Source organism: Mastomys coucha, unplaced genomic scaffold (genome assembly GCF_008632895.1).
Source record: "Mastomys coucha isolate ucsf_1 unplaced genomic scaffold, UCSF_Mcou_1 pScaffold14, whole genome shotgun sequence".
In the NCBI taxonomy this organism is placed as follows: Eukaryota; Metazoa; Chordata; class Mammalia; order Rodentia; family Muridae; genus Mastomys; species Mastomys coucha.
Window position 1 is genome coordinate 38,719,369 of NW_022196896.1, and position 27,279 is coordinate 38,746,647.

General features: G+C 43.0%; 1 protein-coding gene across 2 annotated transcripts; it reads left to right on the forward strand.

The window, feature by feature from the left end:
* Positions 1 to 33: 33 nt before the first annotated feature.
* Positions 34 to 27,279, forward strand: Adhfe1 (alcohol dehydrogenase iron containing 1). 2 transcript variants are annotated; one of them, XM_031366804.1, is made up of 14 exons: positions 34 to 178; positions 2,074 to 2,111; positions 4,046 to 4,092; positions 4,888 to 4,941; positions 5,474 to 5,628; positions 5,796 to 5,992; positions 7,741 to 7,818; positions 9,298 to 9,403; positions 10,670 to 10,822; positions 12,471 to 12,569; positions 16,113 to 16,191; positions 16,396 to 16,492; positions 19,322 to 19,479; positions 26,761 to 27,279. In XM_031366804.1, the coding sequence occupies exons 1-14, from the start codon at positions 120 to 122 to the stop codon at positions 26,842 to 26,844; spliced, it is 1,404 nt and encodes a 467-aa protein (XP_031222664.1). In that variant the 5' UTR covers positions 34 to 119; the 3' UTR covers positions 26,845 to 27,279. The 2 variants fall into 2 exon arrangements, with proteins under 2 accessions (XP_031222664.1, XP_031222665.1); XM_031366805.1 differs by lacking the exon at positions 34 to 178 and adding an exon at positions 687 to 926.

A 27,279-nucleotide genomic window follows, 5' to 3' on the forward strand; every position in this document is an offset into this window, starting at 1 on the left:
AAAAAGGGCAAGGCTGGCTGGGTCAGGTGACCAGGCAGAGTGCGCTGGAGGCAGAAGTTCCAACAGCGACCAGATTGGCTGTCAGTTGGGGTGGAGTAGCGGGGCAAACAAGAACTGCCATGGCTGCAGCTCTCCGCGCTCGAGTTACACACTTGCTGAGGCACCTGCAAAGCACAGCGTGAGTACAGGCTGCACCAAGCATGCCTCAGTATTTGGTAACCCCTGCTTGCACCCAGCTGGGCAGGCAATCATAATCGGGATACTTACAGAGTTCAGAAAAGCCAGTGTGCACTGGGCTGTGTGGGGCCTGATACCATGGTAGGACGGGATGGTGCATTGTAGCCCAGCTACCACTAAGGAGATGTTCTCAGAGAAGCTAGCCTGCTCCCACAGTGAGACAAGTAGTGTAGACTTTGGTGTCCTCGCTAGGACAATTAACATTAGCAAAGTAACACGTGTATGAGTCTATGTGCAGAAACTGCTCTTTTCTGAGAATACAGCAGCAAAAGGCTGAAGAGCAAGGGCTGCTTAAGGATCCAATAAGGGGATAGGCCTCTGCAGGTCTCCGCAGATGGGTTGTATGGGAAAAGACCACGAGTAGTTACCCTCCCCGACCGGGTTCCTTCCAGAAAGGCTGAGTGCATGAATAAGTGAATGTGAAGGGCCAGAGTCAGCCAGGGAAATGGAAGCTGCCCTGAGCTAGGGAAAGGCGAGGGACTGGAGAGGGAGAGTTGTAGTTCCAGAACCCAACATAGGTCTGGGCCTGCCTTCTAGGAGGCAGTAAGGACTGAGAAATGGAGAACCGTTGATACCAAGCAGTATACACTGCACGTGAACTGTTGGTAGCGGTAAATGTAGACCAAGGGGAGGACCAAAGGATGAGCAGAGTGATTCCGACATGGATCGCTTATAGGACAGGAAGGATGGTGAGGAAATCAACCCAGGTGGACAACCTCAGAAGGCAAGGGTGGGCCAGGCCGGAACCCAGCTAAGGGCTAGAAATGAGTTAGCCTTAGAATATACAGTAACGTGAATGGCTGGGAAAGGCAGCCGCATTTCCGGCATTGATTTCGGATGTCTTTCTTCCTTTTGCTTCTCTTGTCCTTGGAAATTTAATGCAGGGCATGCTTTGGAAAGAAAAATCTACTTGTAAGCTGGGCCTGGGCCTGGGCCTTGCCTGCTTTCCTGGTGGAAGTAGGCGGCCACTGGGTGGCAGCCTTGCTTTATGGGTTTTTTGGTTGTTTTTTTTTTTTTTTTTTTTTTTTTCTTGATCTCAAGAAGTTCTAACCACCTTTTCCTCCCTTTACCTTTTCCCTCCGGGGTGTTTTAATTCCAGATTTGAATTTTGGCACGGTCGGGAGGAGGCTTTGCAGTCACATATTTCCCGGCACCCGCTATAGCCGTAAAGTGAAACAAATGCAAAGGAGAAACTGAAGCCAAAGGGAGGGACTGTCCAAAAAATAGCCGATGTGGCAGGGAAGAGTGGGAAGTTTCTAGAAAAAAAAAAAAAACCGTGGGATGTACATAGGTGACGGGATTCGGGAAGGAGATTGTGTGAGGCGTTCCCGCTGTAGAAAGGACCAGCTCTGAGGCTGAGGTCCGTAGAGGATCCGTGGTGGGATGTGAGTCACTGACCTAGGCCAGTGCTCTGAGAGCTTCTAGAGGCTCAAGTGCGGAACCAGTCTGAAGATAAACCTTGAAGATGTGAGAGATTAGGTAGAATATTCTCAGGGTTTCAAGCTGAGTAGAAGAACCCCGTGGTTGAATCAAAGCTCCAGGAACCTCACAACCCAGGGCCCCAGAAGTGTGTCCCCTCAGCACGCTCCTCATAGCTGCCTGCAGGCCTTGGCCAAGTCGAGCTTGAATACCTAACCTCGTGGAAAGGAGCTGTGGAGTGCGAAAGAGGCAGTGGTGGGCTGGATTTTCTCTTTCACACTATCCTGGGTTTGGATTTTCATTGCTTTCTCTTCTACGCTCTGGGATCTCAAGGCCATAATGTCATGGAAGAGCTACTTTAAGGCTTCTCACTTTGGGTTTCCTGTTTGTTTATATTTCCCTTTTTCTTTTCCCTAGATGCCAGTGCCCAACTCATTCTCATACTTACTCCCAAGGTAAAACATTTTAACTTTTTACACCAGCTTCAGTTTTGCTTTATACCACTGGCATTTGGGTAAAGTGTGGGGAAGGGACATTCAAGGCATTCTTGAGGCAGGCTAATGAAAATAGCTGCCTCTCACTGAGAAACTGCTGAGACATTGCTCCAACTGATAGGTTTCTTAAGTCCACAATTTGCTATTTATCCTTTCAATCTTCCTTTTTTATAATTTTTTATTTTATATACATTGATGTTCAGCCTGCATATGTGCCTGTGAGTGTGTCAGATCCCTGGAACTGGAATCACGGACAGTTGTGCGCTGCCATGTAGGTGCTATGACTTGAACCCAGGTCCTCTGGAGGAATTAGCAAGTGCTCTCAACCACTGATCCATCTTTTCAGCCCCACAATTTTTTCCAAAACTGAAAACACACGTGATATTTTAAGAATGTTTAGGTTCTTGAAGAACAAATCTTTTGTGGTTTAAAAAAAAAGAAAACTCTAGAAGCTAAAGTAAGGTGATTGCTAGAAGAAAAAAATCTTGTCCTTATCCTGTTTAAAAATATCTTACTTCTTTATAATTAAAAATAATAAGCAAAGTCTTTGACTCCCACCATCTTGACCCTTGCCAGACTCCATGGTCCCTAAAGCTCAATGTAGCTTCAACACGCTCTCAGCATGTCACATGACTGACACAGAAACTGGTTTTCTTCTTGGAAAGAGGTAAGCTATAAATAGAGAGGCAGGAAAGGAAAGGCCAACCAGTGCATGCTCCTGAGCAGTGGACTGAAGAGGACGGGTCAAGAGGTCAGAGGCTCAAGAGTTCACACTCAGGGCCCGTGGGGTCTCTACCCAACAGCCGTGAGCTGGAGCCACCCTTTACGGCCCCTGGGAAAACAGGCACAATTTTGTTTTCACCCATTTTGGTCTAATATTTTCTTGGCTTTTTTCTACTTGGGGAAATGACATAGAGAAAGATAACTCCAACTTCCTGTTTGACCTAAGCTTTAGTAGCAGAAGCAGCAGCAGGAGGAGCAGGAGTGTCTACAGAACCTTAGAGGAATCAGGGAAATGTGAATTTTGATGAGATGCTTTTACCTTCAGAGACCAGATGATGATGATGATGATGGTGGTGGTGGTGGTGGTGGTGGTGGTGGTGGTGATGTTGATGATGATGGTGGTGGTGGTGATGGTGGTGATGGTGGTGGTGGTGGTGGTGGTGGTGGTGGTGGTGGTGGTGGTGATGGTGGTGATGATGATGATGTCATCTAGTTCTGGTCTCTTTTTCTTTAATAACAACAACAACAAAAATGGTGGTACAAATTATTCTGTGGACTTTCCTTTATCTTGTGGCTGACCAGAACTGGTTATAGAGAAGATTAAAAAGAAAGATGTAAGGGAAGGTGGGGAATGGCTCAGTGGTTAAGAGCACTAGCTATTCTTCTAAAGGACCTAGATTCAATTTCCAGCACCCCATGGCAGGGCACAACTGTCCATGATTCCAGTTCCAGGGCATCGACACCCTCACAGAACACATGCAGGCTGAACACCAATGTACATAAAATAAGAACTAATACTATTTTTTAAAGAAGATGGTTCACCAGGAACATGAAGGTGGACCAGCTCCACATGGTTGTCCTCTGACTTCCATGTGCATGCGGTGGCACACACAGTCACCAGGTACACGAAACAATAATGACTTTTTAAAATATGAAATTCACTGATGGTCCCCTCTTACCCCGATATAACAACAGAAAGAAAAAAATCAGGTTTTAGTACTTTTTTGTAAATATTGACCTATATGTGGTATACAACTGTAAAATGGCAAAAACATATACTTTTAGGTAAGATTCCAAGGGAGATGTTTATGTTCACTGTTGGTTTTATTTTCAAAAACAATATTTAGGTTTATTTTTTGATACATGTCTGATGGTACTCTCTGTGCTTCTAGACCCCGGACTCTCACCTGCTGGAAAAACAACAGATTATGCCTTTGAGGTAGATTTCATTGATTCGTTCTTTCTTTTATGGATGACATGGAAAAAAACCCTACATATCTGCTGAAGCATCAGTGTTCCAAGCCCCATCTGAAGGTAGTCAGCCCCACATGATAGCTGACAGCTGAAAATTGTAATCCTGGTGGTTCCAAGGCCATTGGAGAGTATCAGAGATCCAGGCAACCCTGTTGGAATTACTTAAATCCTCATTTAAGGAGTTACTAACCATTTAAGGAAGAAAGAAAAGAAAAGAAATCATCTTGAATCAAACACAACATGATTGTTTTGGTTTGTCCTTTCATTGAAAAGTGGCCAATCCGCATTAGTGTAAAAGCTCTGCCTTTGTATGTAAACCCCAGAAGACCATGCATCTGTGTTGTAGTTATTGTGTTATCTGAGTCCAGCCCAAGGCCTTCAACAGAGCACCCTCCATGGTCTTGATGGACAGGACGCTAGAAGGATGTGTCTAGATGCACACGAGGACTGGATAAATGAGACACATGAATTGGAAAGTTAAAAATGTGTTCATTTTAATGTGAGAATTAGGAAAAGCAGACACTTGAAGCTGAAAGAACAAGTGAGAATTTAGTGTCTTTGGGAAAAGACAAATACAAAATTTCAATATGACTACAGCCAAGGTTTGCTTAAAGGAGAAGGGAGGCCAAAGGTGAGACATGTGGAAGGCCGTGCTGCAGAGCATGCTGTGTAGTCTCTAAACAATGAGGAATCAGTCTTTTCAGGGTTTTAGAAATACATTGACCAACTCTAATACACATAATTTTTTTTCTTATTTCAGATGGCTGTCTCAAATATTAGATATGGAGCAGGGGTTACAAAGGAAGTAGGCATGGCAAGTATTTGAGATGTCTACGGCTTCTACAGGCTATATCTTGTGTTAAGGGAACAATAATCAAGTCCTTTGTTCTTTTAAAAAAAATGTTTTAATGTATGAGTGCTCTATCTGTACATATACCTATGTTCCAGAAAAGGGCATCAGATCCTGTTAAATGGTTGTGAGCCACAATGTGTTTGCTGGGAATTGAACTCAGGACCTCTGGAAGAGCAGCCCATGCTCTTAACCGCTGAGCCATTTCTTCAGTCCCAAGTCCTTTGTTCTTTTTTTTTTTTTTTTTTTTTTTTTTTTTTTTTTTTTTTTCCCGAGACAGGGTTTCTCTGTTGTAGCCCTGGCTGTCCTGGAACTCACTCTGTAGACCAGGCTGGCCTCGAACTCAGAAATCCGCCTGCCTCTGCCTCCCAAGCACTGGGATTAAAGGCGTGTGCCACCACCGCCCGGCAAGTCCTTTGTTCTTAAAGAGCATGTTAAACTTGCCTAAAGGTGCTCCTGTATTCAAGCCTAACTCATGAGTTGATTTTTATTTTAGGATCTACAGAATATGGGCGCTAAGAACGTTTGCTTGATGACAGACAAGACCCTCTCCCAGCTCCCTCCTGTACAGATAGTTATGGATTCCCTATCAAAGAATGGCATCAGTTTTCAGGTTTATGATGGTGTACGGGTGGAACCTACAGATGGAAGGTAATGCTATCTATGGGCTATCTATGGGCATCTTTGTTGGCAGAAGCCAACAAAAATGGCTGCCATTGAAATTTTATCCCAGACCTTGTTTAACAGCATGATGGTGTGGTTTTTGTTTTTTTTTTTTTTAATATAGCATAATACAACTTTGTTTTCTGTTCTCTAAGCTTCATGGATGCAATTGACTTTGCCAAAAAGGGAGCCTTTGATGCCTATGTTGCTGTGGGTGGGGGCTCCACCCTGGACACCTGTAAAGCTGCTAATCTATATGCATCCAACCCTCAAGCGGAGTTCCTTGACTATGTCAATGCCCCCATTGGAAAGGGCAAGCTAGTAACTAAGCCTCTTAAACCTCTGATCGCAGGTAAACATTGCTCATTTGTTTTATTTTATAACTAGCAAGAAGGCCATAGATGCCATGCCAGCTACTAATGTCAAAGTCTACATTTCCAGAACCTCTGATATGTTCATTTTAAATCAGAGCATGTTTAGAGACCAAAACAAACAACAGTTACTTCATTTAAAAACTCTGACCTTCATCATTGCACAGATAGACAGTTGGGTTAGCTAGAGGAAGCCTGGAATTCTAGGCCATCATGTCACTTTGTGGAGGAGGCAGGGATCCTCGCAGACATTTGTGGCAGCCTTGTCTCCAGACCTGTCTGCTTTTCTCACTTCGCCAGCCACCGTGAAGTTGGCAGAGAACATTTGCTGTGTTCTCTCAGACTCAACCCTCTTTTCCACATAGTGTCTCTTAAGCTGACCTGGAGTTTTGCATCTTTCCTGGGACATGTGGCTAGCATGGCTGTGTTATTTTCGATGACATCTGCCCCACGACTGCCTAGTGCACAAATCCATGTCAAAATATAGCTTGAATGTCCTATCGAGGCACAGGAGGTTTTCTAGCCCTTCCTTCCCTTTAATGTCTATGGCTGCTCGCACACTACTCACTAAGGTTCTGTTGTTAAAATGCACTGCCTAGGAATAAGGAAGCAGCCTCAGTTAAGTATCACCCCTGCTCCCCCTCTTTTGCTCTATCATAAATGCCCATGGTAGGGACTTGAGGGAGTCAGTGGCAGATGTACTGCTCTGACATGAATGAGGAGTCAGCAGAGAGAGGCGTAATTGGAGTCTGGCAAATGGAACCCGCTGGTGAAACTGTGTCGGCACCACACAGAGAAGCGATTAGTAAAGTTTAAAAACTTGACAGAGCTACAAAACCACAGGGCCCAGCAAAACATCTCGTTCCTATGGCTCTTGCCAAGAGGGAATAAAGGTGTCTTTTAGAGACAGGATGTGCAAGCGTTCCTACTGGAGGTGCTAGGCAACTTGATCTCCGGCTCTGGAGCCAAGCTTTCCAGAGCTCATCGCCATTAATATGGCAGACTTCCCACACTGTATGATTAACATATATATATTAAAACCGACAAAGGCATAAATTACAACAGTGTTCATATATTCAACACAGATTAGTGTTAGTACGGATACAGACAACATAAGTATAAAACCTGTTTGCCGGGCAGCATGTAAGTTAAATATGTATGCATGTTAACCATGCATGTATGTTAATTAATTTATCATATATTCAATGTAAATTAATAAAATGATTTTACATATACAGGTGGCAGGCATATTAAATACTCATGCATGTTAACCATACAGACATATTAATGCAGCCATGTATAGTAGGCAGCCATGTTAATGCAGCATGTATATTATGTTAATACAGATATAGAAGCCAGGTAAATGTTAAATAGACCAATAGAACTCATGTTAATGTAGACAGATATGATGTATTTGAAGCATGCATGTACATTCAAACATAATGTATGTTAAACATATATATTATATATATGCTTTATATTTATGGGCATATCTATATAAGCACAGATATAGATTGCATACATGCTTTCTAGTGTAGGGAAAGACATGGCATGCTGATGGGAACACTCACAAGTGTGTTAACTCAAGCATGGACTTCACATGAACCCTTAACAAAATATGTTACACAGATACAGTTGTCAGACTCTGCTCCTTGCTCTGAGATGGAACTAAGAATGTTCCCTGACATCTGTTCAGATTCTTTCTAATATTAATATTATTTTGTTCAAGTTCCAACTACCTCAGGGACTGGCAGTGAGACTACCGGGGTTGCCATTTTTGACTATGAACATTTGAAAGTAAAAACTGGTAAGAATTTTATTCCTACCTCTTTTGAAATTCTCCCTCACACCCTTCTACCTCTCTCCCTTGACCTTGATGCTGTTATTTAGAAATCATTTCTCTTCCCAAGAAGAGAATATATGAAAATAGGCTGGTAAGTTTCTTGTTGACAGTTACCTGAAAAGCCTTTCAAAATGCCATGAATCTCTTTTTCATTTACATTTTTATTTATGAGCATGTATAAATGTATTCCAGAGCTCTCGGAATTCCTTTGGAGGCCAGAAGAAGCTGTCAGATCCCCTGGAGCTGGAGTTATAGGCAGTAGTGAGCCCCTTGACTTGGGTGCTGGAAATCAAACTTGGGTTCTTTGAACAAACAATAATGCTCTTAGCTACAGCCCTCCAATGCCATGAGTCTTACTTAATAGGCCATTCTCCTGCCCATATCAGTGGTTCCCTCTCTTTGACATTTTTTAACATTTTAAATCAATTTTATCAAAAGATGCTTGTATACAACAAAATGCATAGTTTTCAAAGACTGTTTGATGGGTTTTAACAAATACACATGGCAAATCAAGATCCTAGACATTCCATATCTCCACAAAGTTGCCTCATGTTCCATCCCAGTCAGTCGCTCCAGGCCCATCCCCAGATCACTTCTGTTTTCTGTCTTCTTAGGCATTTTGGCCCTACCTTCTCCTTGATTGTGGTAGAAATAAGCTTGGTTCAATATACTGCTTCCAGCCTTTGTTGACGTTCAACTACACATTCAGAGTAACTTCTTTATTTTTGTTAAACTATATGATCCCTTGACATGGTTAGCAGCAATAACAAGCAACTCTTAAATTTAGCCTTATGGTGTTTAAAAGGCTTATATACATATTATCTCATTTTTATCCTTATAGGTCCTGAGACGGATGTTGTTATTTATAGTGTGTATGTACTTGCATGTGTGTGTGTGTGTGTGTATGTGTGTGTGTGTGTGTGTGTGTGTGTGCGTGCGTGTGTGTTTGTATGTATGTGTGTGTGTACGCGCACGCGCGTGTGTTTGTATGTGTGTGTGTGCGTATGTGTGTGTGTTTGTATGCGCGCGCGCGCGCGCGCGTGCGTGTGTGTGGCCTAACTCCCAGTGGTTAAGTGACTTGTAACATAGCAGGTAAGAACAATGGCCAGTGGTCTGCTCATAAATAATATTTTGGAATTGAATAAGAAATAAGCCCTGGTTTGTAGTTCTTGTCAGTTTTAGTGTGGTCAACACTGCCAACTGGGCCAGTCACTCCTCCATCAGCTGAAAGAGCTACATGAGATGACTTGTGGCATAGAGAATCAGCCCAGCACACCAGCAAATCATGGGTTCTGGTCCCAAGTAGCCTTTCACTGCTTCTTGCATCACTACATGAAAATGAATCTTTTCTCATACTGTTTTTTTTTTAAATTTATTGTCCTAAGGTTATTAAATTTTTAATGGTGCTCACACCTTTAACATATTAAAATTCTTCTGTTTTAGGAATTGCTTCACGAGCCATCAAACCCACCCTGGGACTGGTTGATCCCCTGCATACTCTCCACATGCCTTGCCGGGTGATTGCCAACAGTGGCTTCGACGTCCTTTGGTACGTACCGGTGCCTCCTGGAAGGACTTTTCAAGACTAGTCTGTGAACAGTATTTTACCACTGCACTGCCTGTATACAGTCCTGGTAAGCCTTCACTGATTAACACTATGGAGCACTGCTCCTGTTGGTTGTCATTGTTCCCTTGCTGGGTGAAAATGTGAAGGTGAGAAATGTCGCTGATAGGATGTACTCATGTTAGAGCCCACAAGCCTGTCTCTGGGGAGATCGCCTTAGACATCATCTATGCCGGTGGAGTCACAGAGAAAGGATCAGTTTAAGATGACACAATCTCTGGACTACACCACCGGCCTCTACAGCCACACAAACCAGGGAAGGGCTGCACCCCAGGAGAGATCAGTCAAGGGGCTAGTGTCTCCAGGATGCAGGCCCACCATGTGTACTCCTAGCCCCTCACACACATCATCTCTTTGTAGCACTGTGCAGCTACAAAGTGCACTGTGGCACTCTCAGAGGCTGGGTGTCCGGTGCTTAGTAACTTGATGAGGCTCACATAGGCTCATATGGTTTCATCTATGATTTGTGTATCTACTGCCCACCTGTTCCTGAGCTAGACCATTAGTGCCAATCTCCTTTGAAGACCACACAGGTTCTTTTCACTTTGAGTATGTCTCAAACCACCATAGTTCATCCACTAGTACAAGCATATTTTGTCACATTTTTGTGAGGCCAGACAAGATAGTCTATTTAGGGGAGCATGATTCATAGGCAGGCATGCAGCAGGCTCAGACATAGCCCATGCTCCAGTTGTTGGGGGACCCTCATGAAGACCAAGCTGCTCATCTCTTACATATGTGCTGGGGACCTAGGTCCAGCCCACACTCACTTTTTGGTTGGTGGTTCAGTCTCTGGGAGCCCCCAAGGGTCCGAGTTAGTTGACTCTGTTGGTCTTCCTATGGAGTTCCTGTTCTCTTTGGGTCCCTCAGTCCTTCCTTATAAGGATAAGTTCTAGTTGTAAAAATAGTTATAAGAATAGTTATAAGAATAAGCTTTGTGGGCTGGAGAGATGGCTCAGTGGTTAAGAGCACTGTCTGCTCTTCTGAATGTCCTAAGTTCGAATCCCAGCAACCACATGGTGGCTCACAACCATCTGTAATAAGATCTGACTCCCTCTTCTGGTGTGTCTCAAGACAGCTACAGTGTAATTATATATAATAGTAAATAAATTTTAAAAAAAGAAAAGAATAAGCTTTGCTAGGGATGGAGAATCAAAGCTCATTCTGTGTATTTTAAACATTTCTCTTCAGCCATGCTCTGGAGTCATACACCGCCATTCCCTACAACATGAGGAGCCCCTGCCCTTCCAATCCCATCCAACGACCGACATACCAGGGGAGCAACCCAATCAGCGACATCTGGGCAGTCCATGCACTGAGAATCGTTGCCAAATATCTGAAGAGGTATGTCAGCCTGGGGACAGAGAGATGAGACATGTTCTCATGTGACACCTGACATGCCTAATGCCGAAAGGGCTGCTGACCAGATCCTGTGTGCTCTGAGGGGATCCGAGGACAGGCAGGAGAAAACTGGATCCCCTTGGTTCAAAAAGGCAAGAGTTTCAGAATCCAACTGAAGTTCCTAATGCATAAAAGACACAGATAAAATTTTAAAAAGGTTTTCTCACCAAAGCCCCCAAATTAGCCAGACATGGTGGTGAATACCTGTAATTCCAGAATCTGAGAGTCTGACACGGGACGATTGCCATGCATTTGAGGGCCAGTCTGTACTCTATAGTTAGTACTAGACCAGCCAGGACAGCAAAGTAAGACTCCTTCTGAAGCAACAGCTCCAGCAGTGAAGCTGACATGAGAGAGATATCTGTGAGACTGGGCAGGAATGAGAAACACACGTAAGCTAGAGTCAAGGAAAAGATGTCAAAGAGGAGAGAGATAATGTCAAAGGACTCCTGGGAGGTTTGGAAAGATTCGAGAGCACAGATGCGAACTGGGTGTAGCAACACACAAGGAGCTCCGAGTTCCGGAGAGGCTGAGGCTCAGCGTGGGAAAGCAAAAGCAGCCTAGGAAACAAGGCCTCGAATCTGAAAACAAACATTTTAATTAACTATTTTATCTTTATTTATTTTTGTTATTTTGAGACAGGGTTTCTCTGTGTAAGCCTTGGCTGTCCTGGAACTTACCTTGTAGACCAGGCTGACCACAAACTAACAGGGACTGGCCTGCCTCTGCCTCCCAAGTTTGGGAGTTAAAAGTATGTGCCACCACTGCCCAGCATAAGTTTCTTTACATAGAAACTATCTATTTATTTTGTTGGGGTTTTTTTTTTTTTTTTGAGATAGGGTTTCTTTTTTTTTTTTCCTTTCTTTTTTAATTGATTGTTTCTTTTTATTTTATGTGCATTGGTGCCTCCATGTATGTCTGTGTAAGGGTGTCAGAGCCCCTGAAACTGTGGTTATAGACAGTTGGGAGCTACAGTGGGGGTGCTGGGAATTGAACACAGTTCCTCTGGAAGAGCAGCCAGTGCTCTTAACCACTCAGCCATCTCTCTAGCTAAATATTTGAGAAGTTGACTAATCTTTAAATTTTTTAAAGAATACAAATATATAAGTATACATATTTATGGTCATTATTTATGAGAGATCAAATGGGAACAGGCTCCTGAAATAGCAAAGACATGCAGTTCACTTGTCCGGCGTGGCCTCGGGTGACAGGGTTCTGGGTGCACTCTGAGAATGTGTTCATCCCAAGTCCATTCCCAACTGTCAGGCCATTGACAAATGAAGACTGAGCAAGTCCCAGGTCACCTCCCCAGAGCAGCACTCAGTGCGAGGTCAGGGCCTTGCTTTCCTGGCACCTTCCTATGAGTTAAGCACCTGACAGAGTATTTATTATGCCCTCAGTAAAACCGTTGATGAGAAAAATATGTTTGCCTTCCATTTTCACTTAGAAGACAAGGGGTTGTTTGAGTAAGCTGCCTAATTTTTCTTCCTACTGAGGGATGTTCCATTGTCCCACCTTTCCGTAAGGCAGCTCTTTATTCAGAAGGAAATACCACTGTTGGTGCAGGGCTCCACAGTTATCTAATCCACAGGGCTGTCAGAAACCCTGATGATCTGGAAGCAAGGTCTAACATGCACTTGGCAAGCACTTTCGCTGGCATTGGCTTCGGAAATGCTGGTGTTCATCTGTGGTAAGTGAGCATGCAATTCATTTTCTTAACTCAAGCTATTGCTTCTAAGTTTTAATATATGTAATTCAGGACAAGTGGAAATTTTTAAATATGCTATACAAAAAAGAAATCTAGATTCCCCAAACATTTTCTTAATTTGGATTAACTTATTGAGTCATGGATTTCTTATAATAGCTTTTATTTTATTTTATTTTATTTATTTATTTATTTATTTATTATAAGCCACCACCGCCCAGCTTATAATAGCTTTTAAAATGCAGTTTATGTACTATACAGTCTGCCCATTTAAAACACATGTAATTTGCCGGGCGGTGGTGGCTCTCGCCTTTAATCCCAGCACTTGGGAGGCAGAGGCAGGTGGATTTCTGAGTTCGAGGCCAGCCTGGTCTACAGAGTGAGTTTCAGGACAGCAGGGCTATACAGAGAAACCCTGTCTCGAAAAACCAAAAAAAAAAAAAAAAGACACATGTAATTCGATGTTTTTTACTCTGTGCACAAAATCCTGTTACCATTAGTTTTAGAACTTTTTATTACACTCTGTTTAAAAGAAAAAAAATATCCCACATCTTCAACTACTGCTCAGAGACCACTGAACAACTTTCCATGTCTTTGGGATTCTCTATTTCAGTTCTATCCCAGACATGACATGGACATGAAGTCACATGATCCTCTGTGCCTGCCACACTTTGTTTAGATAGTTCACTCATACAGGGGCACCTCAGATCTTTTTATTGCCAAATAATATTCTATTGTATAGAGATCCCACATTTGATTTGACCTAATATCAGTTGGTAGACATGTATGGCTATAAATAATGTTCTGTACAAGTATTTGTATGCACATTTTTATTTTTCTTACTTGATACAAATGAATGGAGTTTCTGAATCTATGATAATTTTGGTTTGTTTTTTTTTTTAGAAACTACCACTCTTCTTTAGTTTTTACACTATTTTTTTTTTCATTCATGCCAGCACTGGATGAGGGCTCCCATTCCTCTGTGTCTTGCTATATGTATTATGATTTGTAAAATCTCAAGTTCAGGATCTTTCCTTAGTCTCTCATATACAACAGAGAAAAGAGTGATCAGAATTTTTGTTTATATCCCCAAATTAATCTTTGACTGAAACTTTATTGGATAGCACCTTAAAATTTAAAAAAAAAAAAATTAAAAACAGAATGTTGAAAATTAAGAGTAGAGCTATGTTCGGGCATAAGGCATCAAGTTCTGTGCCATGGAAGGGTGAACTTATTATACCAAAGCAAGTAAACAAGATGTCCTAGAGCTTGAAAACGGTCGTCCCCGTTGGCCCACTATTTCACTTTTAAGAATCTAGCCTAAGTAGTATTCATGGTATGCACAGTGGGTTTCCTTATAAAGAAGTTCACTCAAGTATAATTTATAATTGAAAATTTTGGATGCATGTTTGATTTCCAATAGTTAATACTCAACTGTAGTACTTAAAGAATAAAATAAAGTCATGTTTAAGGCAGATCAATATAGAAAAGTGTTTGCAACACCAGACACAGTAGCTCACACTTGTAATCCCAGCACTTTTGAGGTAGAGGCAGGAGGATCAGGAGTTTGAAGTCATCCTCATCTACATAGACAGGTTGTGATCATCCTGGCCTACATGAGACTCAATCTTAAAACAAACAAAGAATATTAGGCTACAAAAACAGTGTATAGAGGCAAGAGAGATGGCTCAGCAGCTGCTCTTGCAAATGACCCAGGTTCAATTCTCAGCATGCATGTGGTGTCTACTGCTCCTATAAGTCAAGCTCCAGGTGATCAGATGCCATCTTCTGACCTCCTTGGGCACTCAGGCATGGGGCATACAGACATACATGCAGGCAAAACACACACAAACTCATAAAATAATAAAGGAAAATAAATCTTGAAACTATGTCCAATATGATCATAAATTAAATATATGTATAAAGTGGTCAGAAGGAAAAAGACTATGAATAGTTTTTGTTTTGTACAAAGAACATAGACAATTATTAAAACCAATTGAAATTTTGGGGCCTGGAGAAGTGGCTCAGCACTTAAGAATACTGGCTGCTCTTCCAAAGGTCCTGAGTTCAATTCCCAATAACCACATGGTAGCTCACAGCCACCTATAATGGACTCTATATACATGTATACAGACAGAACACTCATACATGAATACATTTTTTTAAAATTAAAAAAAAATTGAAAATTTAAGTATTGCTATAGAGTTGCCTTTGAAAGCTACATGAATCCTAGTGCTACTTGAGAGCATATTAATCAATAATTTTCTGATTGCAAGAGAGAGAGAGTCCATTCTAAAGTCCCCAATAACCCAGGGAAGCCTAAAGTTCCCAATAACCCAGGAAGCCTAAAGTTCCCAATAACCCAGGGAAGCCGCAGCTTTCGCTTTATCTCATTCGAGGTGTCTGAAAACTTTTGGATAAACATTAATGTAATTCATCAAGCCGGGTGGTGGTGGCGCATGCCTTTAATCCCAGCACTTGGGAGGCAGAGGCAGGCAGATTTCTGAGTTCGAGGCCAGCCTGGTCTACAGAGTGAGCTCCAGAAGAGCCAGGGCTATACAGAGAAACCCTGTCTCAAAAAAAAATCATCAAAATACTTTCTTTTAAGAGATCTTTTGCTGAATAAGCATTCAATCTTCCAATAGTCCCTATTATAAGAGTGAGACCATTCTGTGAATATTGTATATTAACTTGTTACAATATTCTGAACCATCTAGTAAACTACAGTGTTTTCTTATTTGTTCACTGAAAGTTCAAGAGGATATAAAGTTTCTATTTTCTGGTGAAGGCAAAGCCACTGTGAGCTGGAGAATGGTTCCATAGGTAGAGTGTTTCTGTGCAAGCATGAGGATCTGAGTCTGGATTCCAGCACTCATATAAATCTGAAGCTGGGCACGGATGGCCACAGTTGCCTACAGCCCCAGCACTATGAGATGCTGCATGAGGATCTGAGTCTGGATTCCAGCACTCATATAAATCTGAAGCTGGGCATGGATGGCCACAGTTGCCTACAGCCCCAGCACTATGAGATGCTGCCAGCCTAGCTCTAGATTCAAAACCCTGTCTCAGGAAATAAAGCAAAGAAAGAATAATAGAGCAGGACACACATAGCCTTGCCTGCCCTGTGCCTGCACACAGCTTTGCAAAGGTAAGAAGCAAGCAAATAAAAAACTAAATAGGACTGATTAACCTAGCTTCTTAGGGTAGACTATGCCTTTATAATTCAGCCCTGTTAATATACAGCATTTGAAAACTCTGTCGATTATTTGCAGAATAGATCACTAGTAGGTCCAGCTTGCATATTATCCAATGAATAAAAAAACTCTTTGTCGATTAGAGTCTGATCATTTCAGAGGTTTTATTAATGAATAAACTTGGAGTGTGTCACAGCACATTTCCTGCATCCAAGAAGCACACCATGTAGAACCCGTGAGTAACCATGTAGTCCAGGGGCGCTCCTGCAACAATGTCCATGTTACTGAATTCTAGCATCTGTGTGTCAACAAAAGATTTTTTTTTCTTTTCCAGCCATGGCATGTCCTACCCAATTTCAGGTTTAGTGAAGAAATATAAAGCCAAGGAATACAATGTGGATCACCCTCTGGTGGTAAAAATATTTAATAATAAATTACTCAACTAGCTCTTACAATTATTCCAATTTCTGTAAGTGCATCTGTCAATGGGTGTGGGGATGGAACCCTGGTAAGAACTCTGGCCCAAGCTGCACCCCAGCCCACGTCAAGAGCCCTTGGCGGCTGTCCTGTGTATCTCTCCCCAGCCCATGGTGGCTGTTCTGTGCATCTCTCCCCAGCCCCATGGCCTCTCTGTGGTGCTCACCTCTCCTGCAGTGTTCACCTTCACAGCCCAGATGTTTCCAGAGCGGCACCTGGAGACTGCAGAAATATTAGGTATGAACCTTTAGCCACAGCTCTGTGGCCCTCCAAGGTGGGGTGTTTCCCAGGGATAAGGACAAAAGCTTTCATGTTGGAGTAGCTCAGTGATAAAATGACAGTGACTTGCCTGAAGCCAGGGACAGCACTCAAATGCCATACGTTTAGCCTTCTAAGGATCCATAAGGAAATAGAACCTAAATTGAGCCTATAAAGTGTGTCTGTATGTCCTATTGCTATTTGCTCTGCTCTCGCCTCTTGAGAAAGTACTACTTGTACTTATGTCCTCTCTGACTTTTGCTATGCAAAGTCACTGATAAAACAACAGTGGCCAGGCAGTGGTGGCACACGCCTTTAATCCCAGCACTTAGGAGACAGAGGCAGGCGGATTGCTGAGTTTGAGGTCAGCCTGGTCTACAGAGTGAGTTCCAGGACAGCCAAGGCTACACAGAGAAACCCTGTCTGGAAAAAAAAAAAAAAAGCAACAGTGACCTCTCAGTCACAGAGAAGCCAAAGAATAAACTAAAGCAATTGCAAATGAGCAACCTGATTGGCTTATTGTTGAATAAGTAATCTCTCTAATAAGATGCCTACTGTACCTTTTGACTCTTACAGAAATAGAATTATATTCTGGATAGTCATAGAAGGAGATTTAAAAAAACAAAAAACAAAAACAAAAACAAAACAAAAAAAACTGCTGGGCAATGGTGGCTTACACCTTTAATCCCAGCACTTGGGAGGCAGAGGCAGGTGGATTTCTGAGTTCAAGGTCAACCTGGTCTACAGAGTGAGTTCCAGGACAGCCAGAGCTACACAGAGAAACCCTGTCTCAAAAAGAAAAAAAAAAAAAAGAAATGTTTAAAAAAAAAAAAACCAACAACCAGTCTTAGTGTTTTTCTGAAACAAGAAGTCTTGTGTTTTTTAGGTGACTTGTAGAACATCTTATCCCCGCTGCCTGCCTTAGGGTGGGAAGAAAAAGGCGGTACCGAAAATTCTTCATTATGCTCTTGGAGCTTGAGCCATTAGAAAGATTACTCCCCAGGAGGCAGGAAAGACCACAGATATCCTCCCACAGGGCTACTGCCCTGGCCCTCCTTCACACACCAGCCCTTTGTGTGCCCCAGGGCTCCAGGTGCTGTATGGGGAGTGTTAATGTCAGAAGCCCCAGACTTGGAGCCAAGCCCAGGCGTCAGTTCACGGTGTGTACTGTGTGAACACATTGGCAGTGATACCAAGGGCCTGTATCCCTTCTCCCTTTAGGGAGGGGAACTTCAGCCATGCTGGGACATTGGCCTCTGTAGATATATGAATGGTAAAAATTGGGGGAAGAGGTCCTAAACAGTAGGCTAGATCTACTGTAAATGGGAAAAAAAATCTTAGTGAATTTCCAGGCAGCAGAGATATAGCAAGAAGGTAGATCCCATGTAAGCCTGGGAGAGAACCCCAGCAGTTCTTTGTAACTGCTTAGAAACTCCAGTAGTATGCCATATCGCCAGACAAATATGTTAATTCTCTCTGAAATCTTAGCTTATTCTTAGCTACACCAGTTTATTTTCTTTCATGTCACCTCCTTTTTGTTATTGTTTCTAAAAATGCTCCATAGGAAAACCTAGATATCTGTACCGCGTGTTCAGTGGCAGCCATCCCAGGATCATGAGACTGTAACCCCATATCCTGTCATGCCTCTTACCTAATCCACTCTTAACTGCTGTTGGGCATTGCAGACAGGTTTGCCAGGTCTGCTGTACCCTTCATCCTGTTGCTCTCCATCTGGCCTGTATCTGGTCCTGTTTACCTTTTCCTGGAACTAAAGCCACTCTGACCCTCACAGAAAGAAGAGGCATAAATCTGACTGCAGGGAGGAGAGGACTCCTCTCCCTCATAGGCCTTTTGTTTATACCTCATCCAACACGCCCTTCATTTGCAGAATGCTAGCCTTGTGGGCATCACAGTGTGCCACTTAGATGATCGGCAGGCCAAGTGCTAAGTACTGACTGGGAAAGCTGCTCCCTTCTCTTGGGCATCTGCACACTATCCTGCCTAAGAGCAGAGCTCCATGACCCTTTCAGACTCACATCATCTCTGTTATTGTTTGTGCTGTGAATCATTAAACTTCTGCCCTTAAAAATCTCCAGATCTTGACAACCTTCTTCACATGGTTCTCTTCCCAGGAAGCACTATTCCCTGAGTCCACCGTCTTTTTTGTGCCCAGCTGCCAATGAGACATTTATTAAGAGGGACATCCCCTGACCTTTAGCAATGTAGTCCAAATTTTTTAAGGTATAAAGAGGAAAGCTTTCTTTCCCTAATCATATGTAACAGAGTTTTGTCATCTTATTTTCTTTCTTTTTTTTTCCCATTGGTGGTCAATGTGTATGTAGTATTTGCATTTCTATATCCTTGCCTCAAGCTGTTTGCAGAAGCCTTGTGTTGCTATTAGAAAAGATATTGAATGTGCACACCTCTAAATACCAAGCCTTGAAAGCCATATAAGCTATGGCCTACTAATGTGCCATCCCTGCATCCTAGCGCCATCCCTGCATCTTAGCGCCAGCGTCTTCCCCAGCCTCCATTCAGCACCTCCTTTCTTGGCTCTGTCATTCTGCTCCCCCACACACAAAGGGTGAACGGGGAGGAATCACAAGTCCCCTAAAGAACTGATGGCTACTGAGCCTGTCATCCGTGGGCCACTGACTACAAAGACATCTCAGAAAACCCTAGTAGTGCCCTGAACCTCAGTGTTTGGAGGTGGCATTGGGTACAAATTACATGTCCAGCTGATATTGTGACTGACCTGTATCTGGAAGCTACTTCCCTCTCTTCCTATGGTCTGAACTTTTCTTCTAGGAGCCAACATCCACACCACCAGGATCCAAGATGCTGGGCCTGTGTTGGCCGATACTCTCCGAAAATTCCTATTTGACCTAAATGTTGACAACGGTCTCGCTGCTCTTGGTTATTCCAAGGATGACATCCCTTCATTGGTGAAAGGAACACTGCCCCAGGTAAGGTTCACAGCATGACCTTCATGCCTGCTAAACAGAGCCAGTCCGCTAGTGACCTTGCAGCACCCCTCATAGCCGCTAGAGAACCCACAGGACAAAAGCAGCCTGCCCCTGTGCCTTTATGTTCGTCCATAAAACTGTGGCAAGCTGAAAGGATCCATTATGAAAACATAGAGATGCAAACTGCCAAAATGACTGGAGCTCTGGAAACCTACCCATTCCCACATTTCTGCTGCTTAAGGAGCCCCCCCACACACACACACACACCTCCCAAGACAGAGCAAAGCCATTTCAAAAGGACCATGGATGTTATTTTCCACTATAAAACATCAGAGACTCCTGCTGTTCTATAGAATGCAGCATAGCTTTAAGGTTGAAACTATTCCAAATTTGCATTTGATTCATTTGGGTGGGGACATTATATATATTTCATACACATCTGTGTCCTTCTGTGCCTTATTTCATTTATTTAATTTTCTAAAGAATGTGAACTAAATTACCCCCACTTATAAAGTAGAATTATTTCAGATATAAAATGCCCTTTCCCAAGAACCTCATGAAGATGTGGTCTGTTTGGACCTCTCTGGAGCTAGATCATAATGGGCCAAGACCCTGACATTGCTATTTACTATAAAGTAGGGACCTTGGATCCTTGAGCCCCGAGTTAGTAGACCATGCCTACCACACCCAGTGTTATCCCTTGTCCTCCTAGTCAATATGGACAAGCAGGAAAGCAGGAATCACCATGGGGCTCTTTTGTCCAATGTTAAGCATTCACAGTACACACACACACACACACATACACACAGAGAGAGAGAGAGAGAGAGAGAGAGAGAGCGCACTGAGACAGCAGACAGCTAAAATATCCACTCAAGCAGGACCTTGTTTACCACAAACAGTGGTACCCTTTCCTCACCCCACTCCAGGAAAGCAAGGGCTCAATCTAGCCCCTCCAGACTTCCCCATGCCATCACTGTACAGACTGTTGATAACCTCACCATTCACAGAAGACATTCATACAGATTGAGCTCACATAGCCACAGAAGCTTATGGGACTAGCAATGAAACAAGTACCCTGACAGGGGTTAAAGTGGAGAGCAATGACCCATGGGATGGGTGAGCAGTCTTCATGTTATCATTAACTATAAACTTAGGTTCCTGTGTGGGTAGACTTTCCAACTTCTAAGAAAATCATTAGCTGGGTGCTCCTTGCACCCAGTTCCGTGGCTTCTCATTATACTGGTGAAATATGGCCCATGGGCCACTAGTTTCCCTGACTTAGATTCAAGCCCATTAGATCTAGTTTTATCTAGCAGTGTAAATGAGTGAGAAACAAAGGTGTTTTGAGATGTAGCATAGGAACTGAGCCAAGGCACAAATCCATAGTTCTAACATGTTGAACCAAAACATAAGGCCTGGTAAAGCCATTGCAGTGACTTCATTCAAGTCTCTTGAGGAAGATGCGAACCTGCTTTGCTCCTCTGACCTCTGCCCCACCCAGCACAGGCTAGTAGACATGTTGAGTGAGCTCATGCCTGCGCAGCTTCTAAAACTTCTGTCCAGCTGAGCAAGTGACTTGGTGGCAGTAACCGTAGGTATTTCCTAAGACTAAGTAAAACAAAGGCAGCCACGAAAGTGTGGCCACAAACTCCACAGACCTAGTGGCCACCATGATCTCAATGTGGCTTTTGGTTTCCTAACATTTTCTCAGGGATACTGTCTTTTCTGAAGTTTATCCCAGGACTGTGTAAAGGTACTTGCTGCTAAACCAGTTCAATTCCTGGGATCCATGTGGTAGAGAAAAAACCGACTCTCACAAGTTGTCCTCTGACCACGCCCCTGTGCCATGGTGTACACATATACATACAATAAATAATATTGTAATTTCTTGAAAATTAAAGAATATGAAGGGGCTGGTAAGATGGCTCAGTGGGTACGAGTACTGACTGCTCTTCTGAAGGTCCTGAGTTCAAATCCCAGCAACCACATGGTGACTCACAACCATCTGTAATGAGATCTGACGCCCTCTTGTGGTGTGTCTGAAGACAGCAACATATAATAAATAAAGAAAGAATATGAATTTACTTCTAAGAATTAGTTGTGCTAGTTAGTTTTTGTAACTTGACACAAACTGGAATCCCCAGCTGAGGAGCAGTACCCATCAGAGCAGCCTGTACTGTTCTTAAGGCATTTAGGGATTAATGATGTGGAAGGGCCCATCCCACTATGAGCGGCACTACCCTGAGCAGGTGGTCCTCATTGTACAAGAAAGTAAGCTAAGGAAACCATGGAGAACAACCCAGTGAGCAGCACTCCATGGTCCTTTGTTTCACTTCCTACCCTAACTTCTCTTGATGATAAACTATAACCTGTAAACCAGTTTAAAAAAAGAAGCCCAGTGCTGATGGTAGCCATCTGCACACCTTTAATCTCAGCACCCAGGAGTCAGAGGCAGGCAGATCTCTGCACAGCAACAGAAACCAAAATAGGACAGAAACTGGTAGCAGAGAGTGTGATACTGTGGTGATGGACATGACCATATTGGTTTGGGAGTTTGGGGCTTGAAAAGAGCCACTTGAGTCCTCAGAGTTTACTAAGCTGTTACTAAGCTGTTGGAGGAAAGCAATGTTAAAGAGAGAAACAGATGGTAGAGGCCCAGCTTGTGGAGTGCCACAGGGAAGACTGGGACTCCCTCAAAAGTTGTATATTTATGTGCTTCGTGTTAAGTCCACTGTCACTGTCTTCAGACATACCAGAAGAGGGCATTGGATTCCATTACAGATGCCACCATGTGGTTGCTGGGAATTGAACTCAGAACCTCTGGAAGAGCAGTGAGTGCTCTTAACCACCGCACCGTCTCTCCAGCCACTGGTTGAAGAGCAAGCAGTCAGTGCTCTTAACCACCGCACCGTCTCTCCAGCCCCTGGTTGATATTTTAAATTAAGACTCTATGGTTTCTGGTCAGCTGGGACTGAAAACTCAACTGTGATTAATCAGAGGCCAATATCACCAAGAGAGTTTCTTAGGGCCTGTTATCTCAGCTGTGGTACAGAGGGGGCCAAGGCAGCATCTCACGCTGGTAGCCAAACTTGGTTATTTATGGTAAGAGTCTCCCCAAAGGTGCTCATGGGCAGCATGACAGCAAACCAGGGACCAGCACTCCTCCATGGCCCCTGCTTCGGATCATGCCTCCAGGTTCCTGCCCTGACCTCCCTCAGCATTGCCGTTATAATGAAATTAGCCTTTTCATGCTAACACAACACAACAACAAAGAGCCCTCAACAGAACAGAAATAACCTGCAGATGAAGAACTGGTATGGGAATTTTTGGTTTGGTTTGGTTTGGATTTTGGCAGCAGTGAACATTTTACAGGAATGCCATGGCAACCTCAGAATTTTACACATACAGTAGTCCAATCTCACTCATTAATGTCATAGGATTAGAATATACTGGTCTCTGCAAAGAGCCTTGCCAGAAAGTTAGTTTTATATAGTTCTTCTTTGATCAAGGCTCTTTTATACTCAGCAGTCAGGGGTTGGTTTTCTCTAGAAGAAACCAGCAGACCAGTGTCCTTAACCAAACACCACAGCTTATGCTAGTGGCAGATGATGGCGGCTCTGTACACAGAGCTTTCCAACTGCATGGCCCAGCTGCAGAGGGAGTGGCAAGAACAAACTCATCTTCAGAGCTAGATTTTGGAACTCTCTGGACAAAAACATTTTACATTTCAAAAACAAAACATTTTGTCACTGGGGAGAGCTGTCTGCCCAAGTGAGCACTCCTACTCTTGGTAGACAGACCAGCTGAAATGGTGTTATTTTACGTATGTGCTAAAAGAAGTACTTATTGCAGTGTCCATATTAATCAGTTATTCTTTGGTCTTCTTGTCTGTAAATAATAGCACATTGTTCAACACATCTTCATTCTGAAATCGTTTGGCTTTTATATAGCATAGGATCTGATACTTTGTTTCCATCTGTGTTTGCCCAATCTTTGGGGTTGGAAATGTCAAAAGGAAAGGTAGGAAAGGCTTGGGCTCAGCTGTTCCTGAAAGTCCAGAACTGCCTCTCCAAAGGCCAACAGACCATGGTCAAAGACTCTGAGCTCATCACAGGACTCCTATTATTATAATAAAATGTGATAGGAACCATCACCTTCATCTCTTTTTTTTAATATTTATTTATTATATGTAGTACACTGTAGCTGTCTTCAGACACCTCAGAAGTGGGCGTCAGATCTTGTTACAAATGGCTGTAAGCCATCATGTGGTTGCTGTGATTTGAACTCAGGACCTTTGGAAGAACAGTCAGTGCTCTTAACTGCTGAGCCATCTCTCCAGCCCCACCTTCATCTCTTATCATAGCACACACTGAAATTCAGCTTTTCTTTTGACACAAACTAGATTAGATTATATTGATAGATATATACATACATACATACATACTTACATACATATATACATACACACATTCATACATAGATACATGGATAGATGATACATAGACAGATTGATTCATTGATTATAAATAGATATATAATATATAACCAGATAAGGTATGTAGATAGATAGATAGATAGGATAGACAATAGATGCATAGATTGATGAATGACTATTAACAAGACCTGATAGAATATAAATTTTGCCCTTGTCTCATCTGTGATATATTCATCCCACTTTCTCCAAGATGTTATCCATCTTTCTCATTTTTATTTTTTAATTGTAGTAATGTAACATTAATTTGTCATTTTAATAACTTTTATGTATATAATACAATGCTATTTGACACATCCGTGGCACTATACAGTAACCATTACCCACTGCAGAATTTTTAGCATCCCAAATAGCTCTGCATTCACCAAACAACAACTGCCCTATTATCTTTCTCACAGCCTGTAGTAACTTAAGATCTATTTCCTGTCTCTGAAAGTGCCTAGGCTGGACAACTCATGTACATGGAATCATGCACCATCAGTGCTTCTGTGGCTGACTTATTTTATCTCAATGTGTTGACCAGTTCATCGCATGTGTCAGAATTCTGTTTCTGTTTAAGAATAATTTTTTTTTTTTTTTTTTTTTTTGGTTTTTTTAAGACAGGGTTTCTCTGTGTAGCCCTGGTTGTCCTGGAACTCACTCTATAGACCAGGCTGGCCTTGAACTCAGAAATCCGCCTGTCTCTGCCTCCCAAGTGCTGGGATTAAAGGCATGTGCCACCACTGCCTGGCTATAATATTTCTTTGTGTGGATAGACCACATTTTGTTTACCCATTTCATGCATGTGTTAGAAGACTCATGTTGTTTCCTCCTCTGGCTGTTCTGAATGCTGGTATACAAGTACATGCTGGCACCCCTTCTTTCAGTTTTCTTGGAGGAAGTATGGGTAGAATAGTTAATTCGTATGGTAATCATATTATTTATTTGGATTTGTTTGAGACAGGATCTCACTATGTAGCCCAGGCGTTCCTTGATGATCCCACTTTGACTCCTCAGGTGCTGGGATTTCCAGCGTGTGCCACCGATCTCATCCCAGTTTTTAACTTCCTAATGCTCTGGTAAACTTTTCCATAGTGCCTGCACCATCTATGTTCTATAACAACACAAAGGGTTCCAATTCTCTTTATCTTCTCCAGCACTTGTTAATTTCCATTGTTTTTGTAATGGCCATCCCAGTGGTGTGGAGTGGGTTAGATTTGCACACACACATACCCCAAAGGACCATCAGACGTCATGATATTTTGGGGTGGGGAAGGGTTTGGGGTAGAGGACTGAATCTCTTATATCCCGTATATATGGCCTCAAATGTGATATGTAACTGAGGATGGCCTTGAATTGCTGAGCCACCTGCCTCTCCCGTGCTATGGAAGCCACCATACCTAGTTTCTGTTTCCCTGGAGATAGAAGCCAGGGCTTCTTGCATGCCAGGCGAGTACTCTACCAGCTGAGTTACATGGTAGCTACATATCACAAAAGGGAAGTTACCAGAGCTTCTAAACCCAGGTCACTGCTGTGGGGAAAGGAGAGCTGGCTGCTGTCAAAAAGAATAGCCACTAGGAGGCGATAGTGGAGCAAAAATGGAAACAGCTCATTGCAGGTCGCTGGTGCCTCAGAGACTGTGGTGCAAAGGGGTGTGATTCATCTTGACGTGGGTCTGATGGACTGACTGATAGACTGAACTGACCGATCAAGGGAACCTGTATGCAAAGATATCCTTGCGATATTTTTTGTCTGAACTACTGGGTGTCATTTCTGAAATGAGGAAAATGGGAGGGCTGGGCAGTCAGCAGTCCGTCCTGTGTATGTGACCTCTCAGACACCATTATCTGCTCTCCCCACCACCTTCATTAACTCAGCAGCCAACTGTGGACAATGCATTTACCGTATGTTAAACGCTACAATGAGTCCTCCCAGAGCACGAGACACAGCAGGGCCTCTCTCTCCACCTGTGCTTGCCTGCAGTGGGGTAGACACCAAGCACCTGCTTATCACAAGAAACTACAGCAAATGGCCCATGAGAATAGAACCCACAAGATGTCATGTTTCTTCCTTTCATCTGGGTGGCAGATAACCGTCATCTGTTAGTCCCTGTCCCAGAAGCATCATGGAGCCGATGAGAGAACATAAAGCCACAGGAATGTTGACATTGCCAACTCCCCCCATAAAGATCACTGGAGAAATTAAGCAAACCACTAAACTAGTTTGGAAAAGTAAATGTAAAATGGGAGGTGGGTACAGATGCCTTGTTGTGTATAGCCTGAGCAGTTATGCCCTACAGAAAGTCCTCTTGGATGCGTCTGAAGACCAAGCTGTGAAGAACATGGTCTTGAGTTATTTTTCTTAGCAGCACTGTACTGTCCTTACCAGGGACAAGACTCTCTCCAGGGCAGCTGTTGACTGGCCCAGTTTGATCAGTGTATGGGCTGGTTTGTTTCTGTACCTTTGAGCAGAAGGCCAGAGCTGATAGCTTTCATGAGAAAGAAATAGTTCTTGATAAACCTGAGTTGGGAGTTAGGCCAAACCACGAAAGGAGTATGGCTCGGGACCTGGAGGTGGAGCGTGTCTTTGCTCATCTGGTTTTTGAGCCAGAATCTTTCTATTCATCCCAGGCTGGCCTTCAGTTCGTGATTGCACTGGCTCGCAAGTGCAGGGTTATGGGAATGTGCCAAGACACTGAGCTATTTCTGTAGGATATTTAAAATGTCTAGCTGTCACTAGTTCACATGACTATGTAGCATTGACAAACTCATTGCCAAGACCCAGTTAACTCCTTTTATTTCTTGTTTCAGGAAAGGGTCACGAAGCTTGCGCCTCGAGCCCAGTCAGAAGAGGACTTGTCCGCTTTGTTTGAAGCATCAATGAAACTGTACTAATTAACGTATTAGTGCAAAGCATCTCCATTGGCCCTTGCAACAGAAGTTACAAATAGCAGAAGTTGATCAGACTTGGCCTTTGCCATCTTATCACCACACTGAGTTCACCTGTGACTGGTCTGAATGTGATGTGATTTTTATCCTTTGGGAGATTCCTTGGTGCTCATTATAGAAAACCCACGGGCTATACCCCAGGGGTCAGTGTTCCTGCACCAAGCCCCATCAAATACGTAATTATGTCCAAACACTGCTTGTCTAGAAATTTACCCTGAAGAAATACTAGCAATAGTGTGCAAAAAATATAACGCATCCTAGGATGCACACAGGGTGTTTCTAACAGTATTTTTGGATAGTAAAAATTAAGTCTAAATAGTCATTACTAAATGATAGAATACTGTGGCATTATTAATAAAAATGAAGTAAAACTCTTGAAAA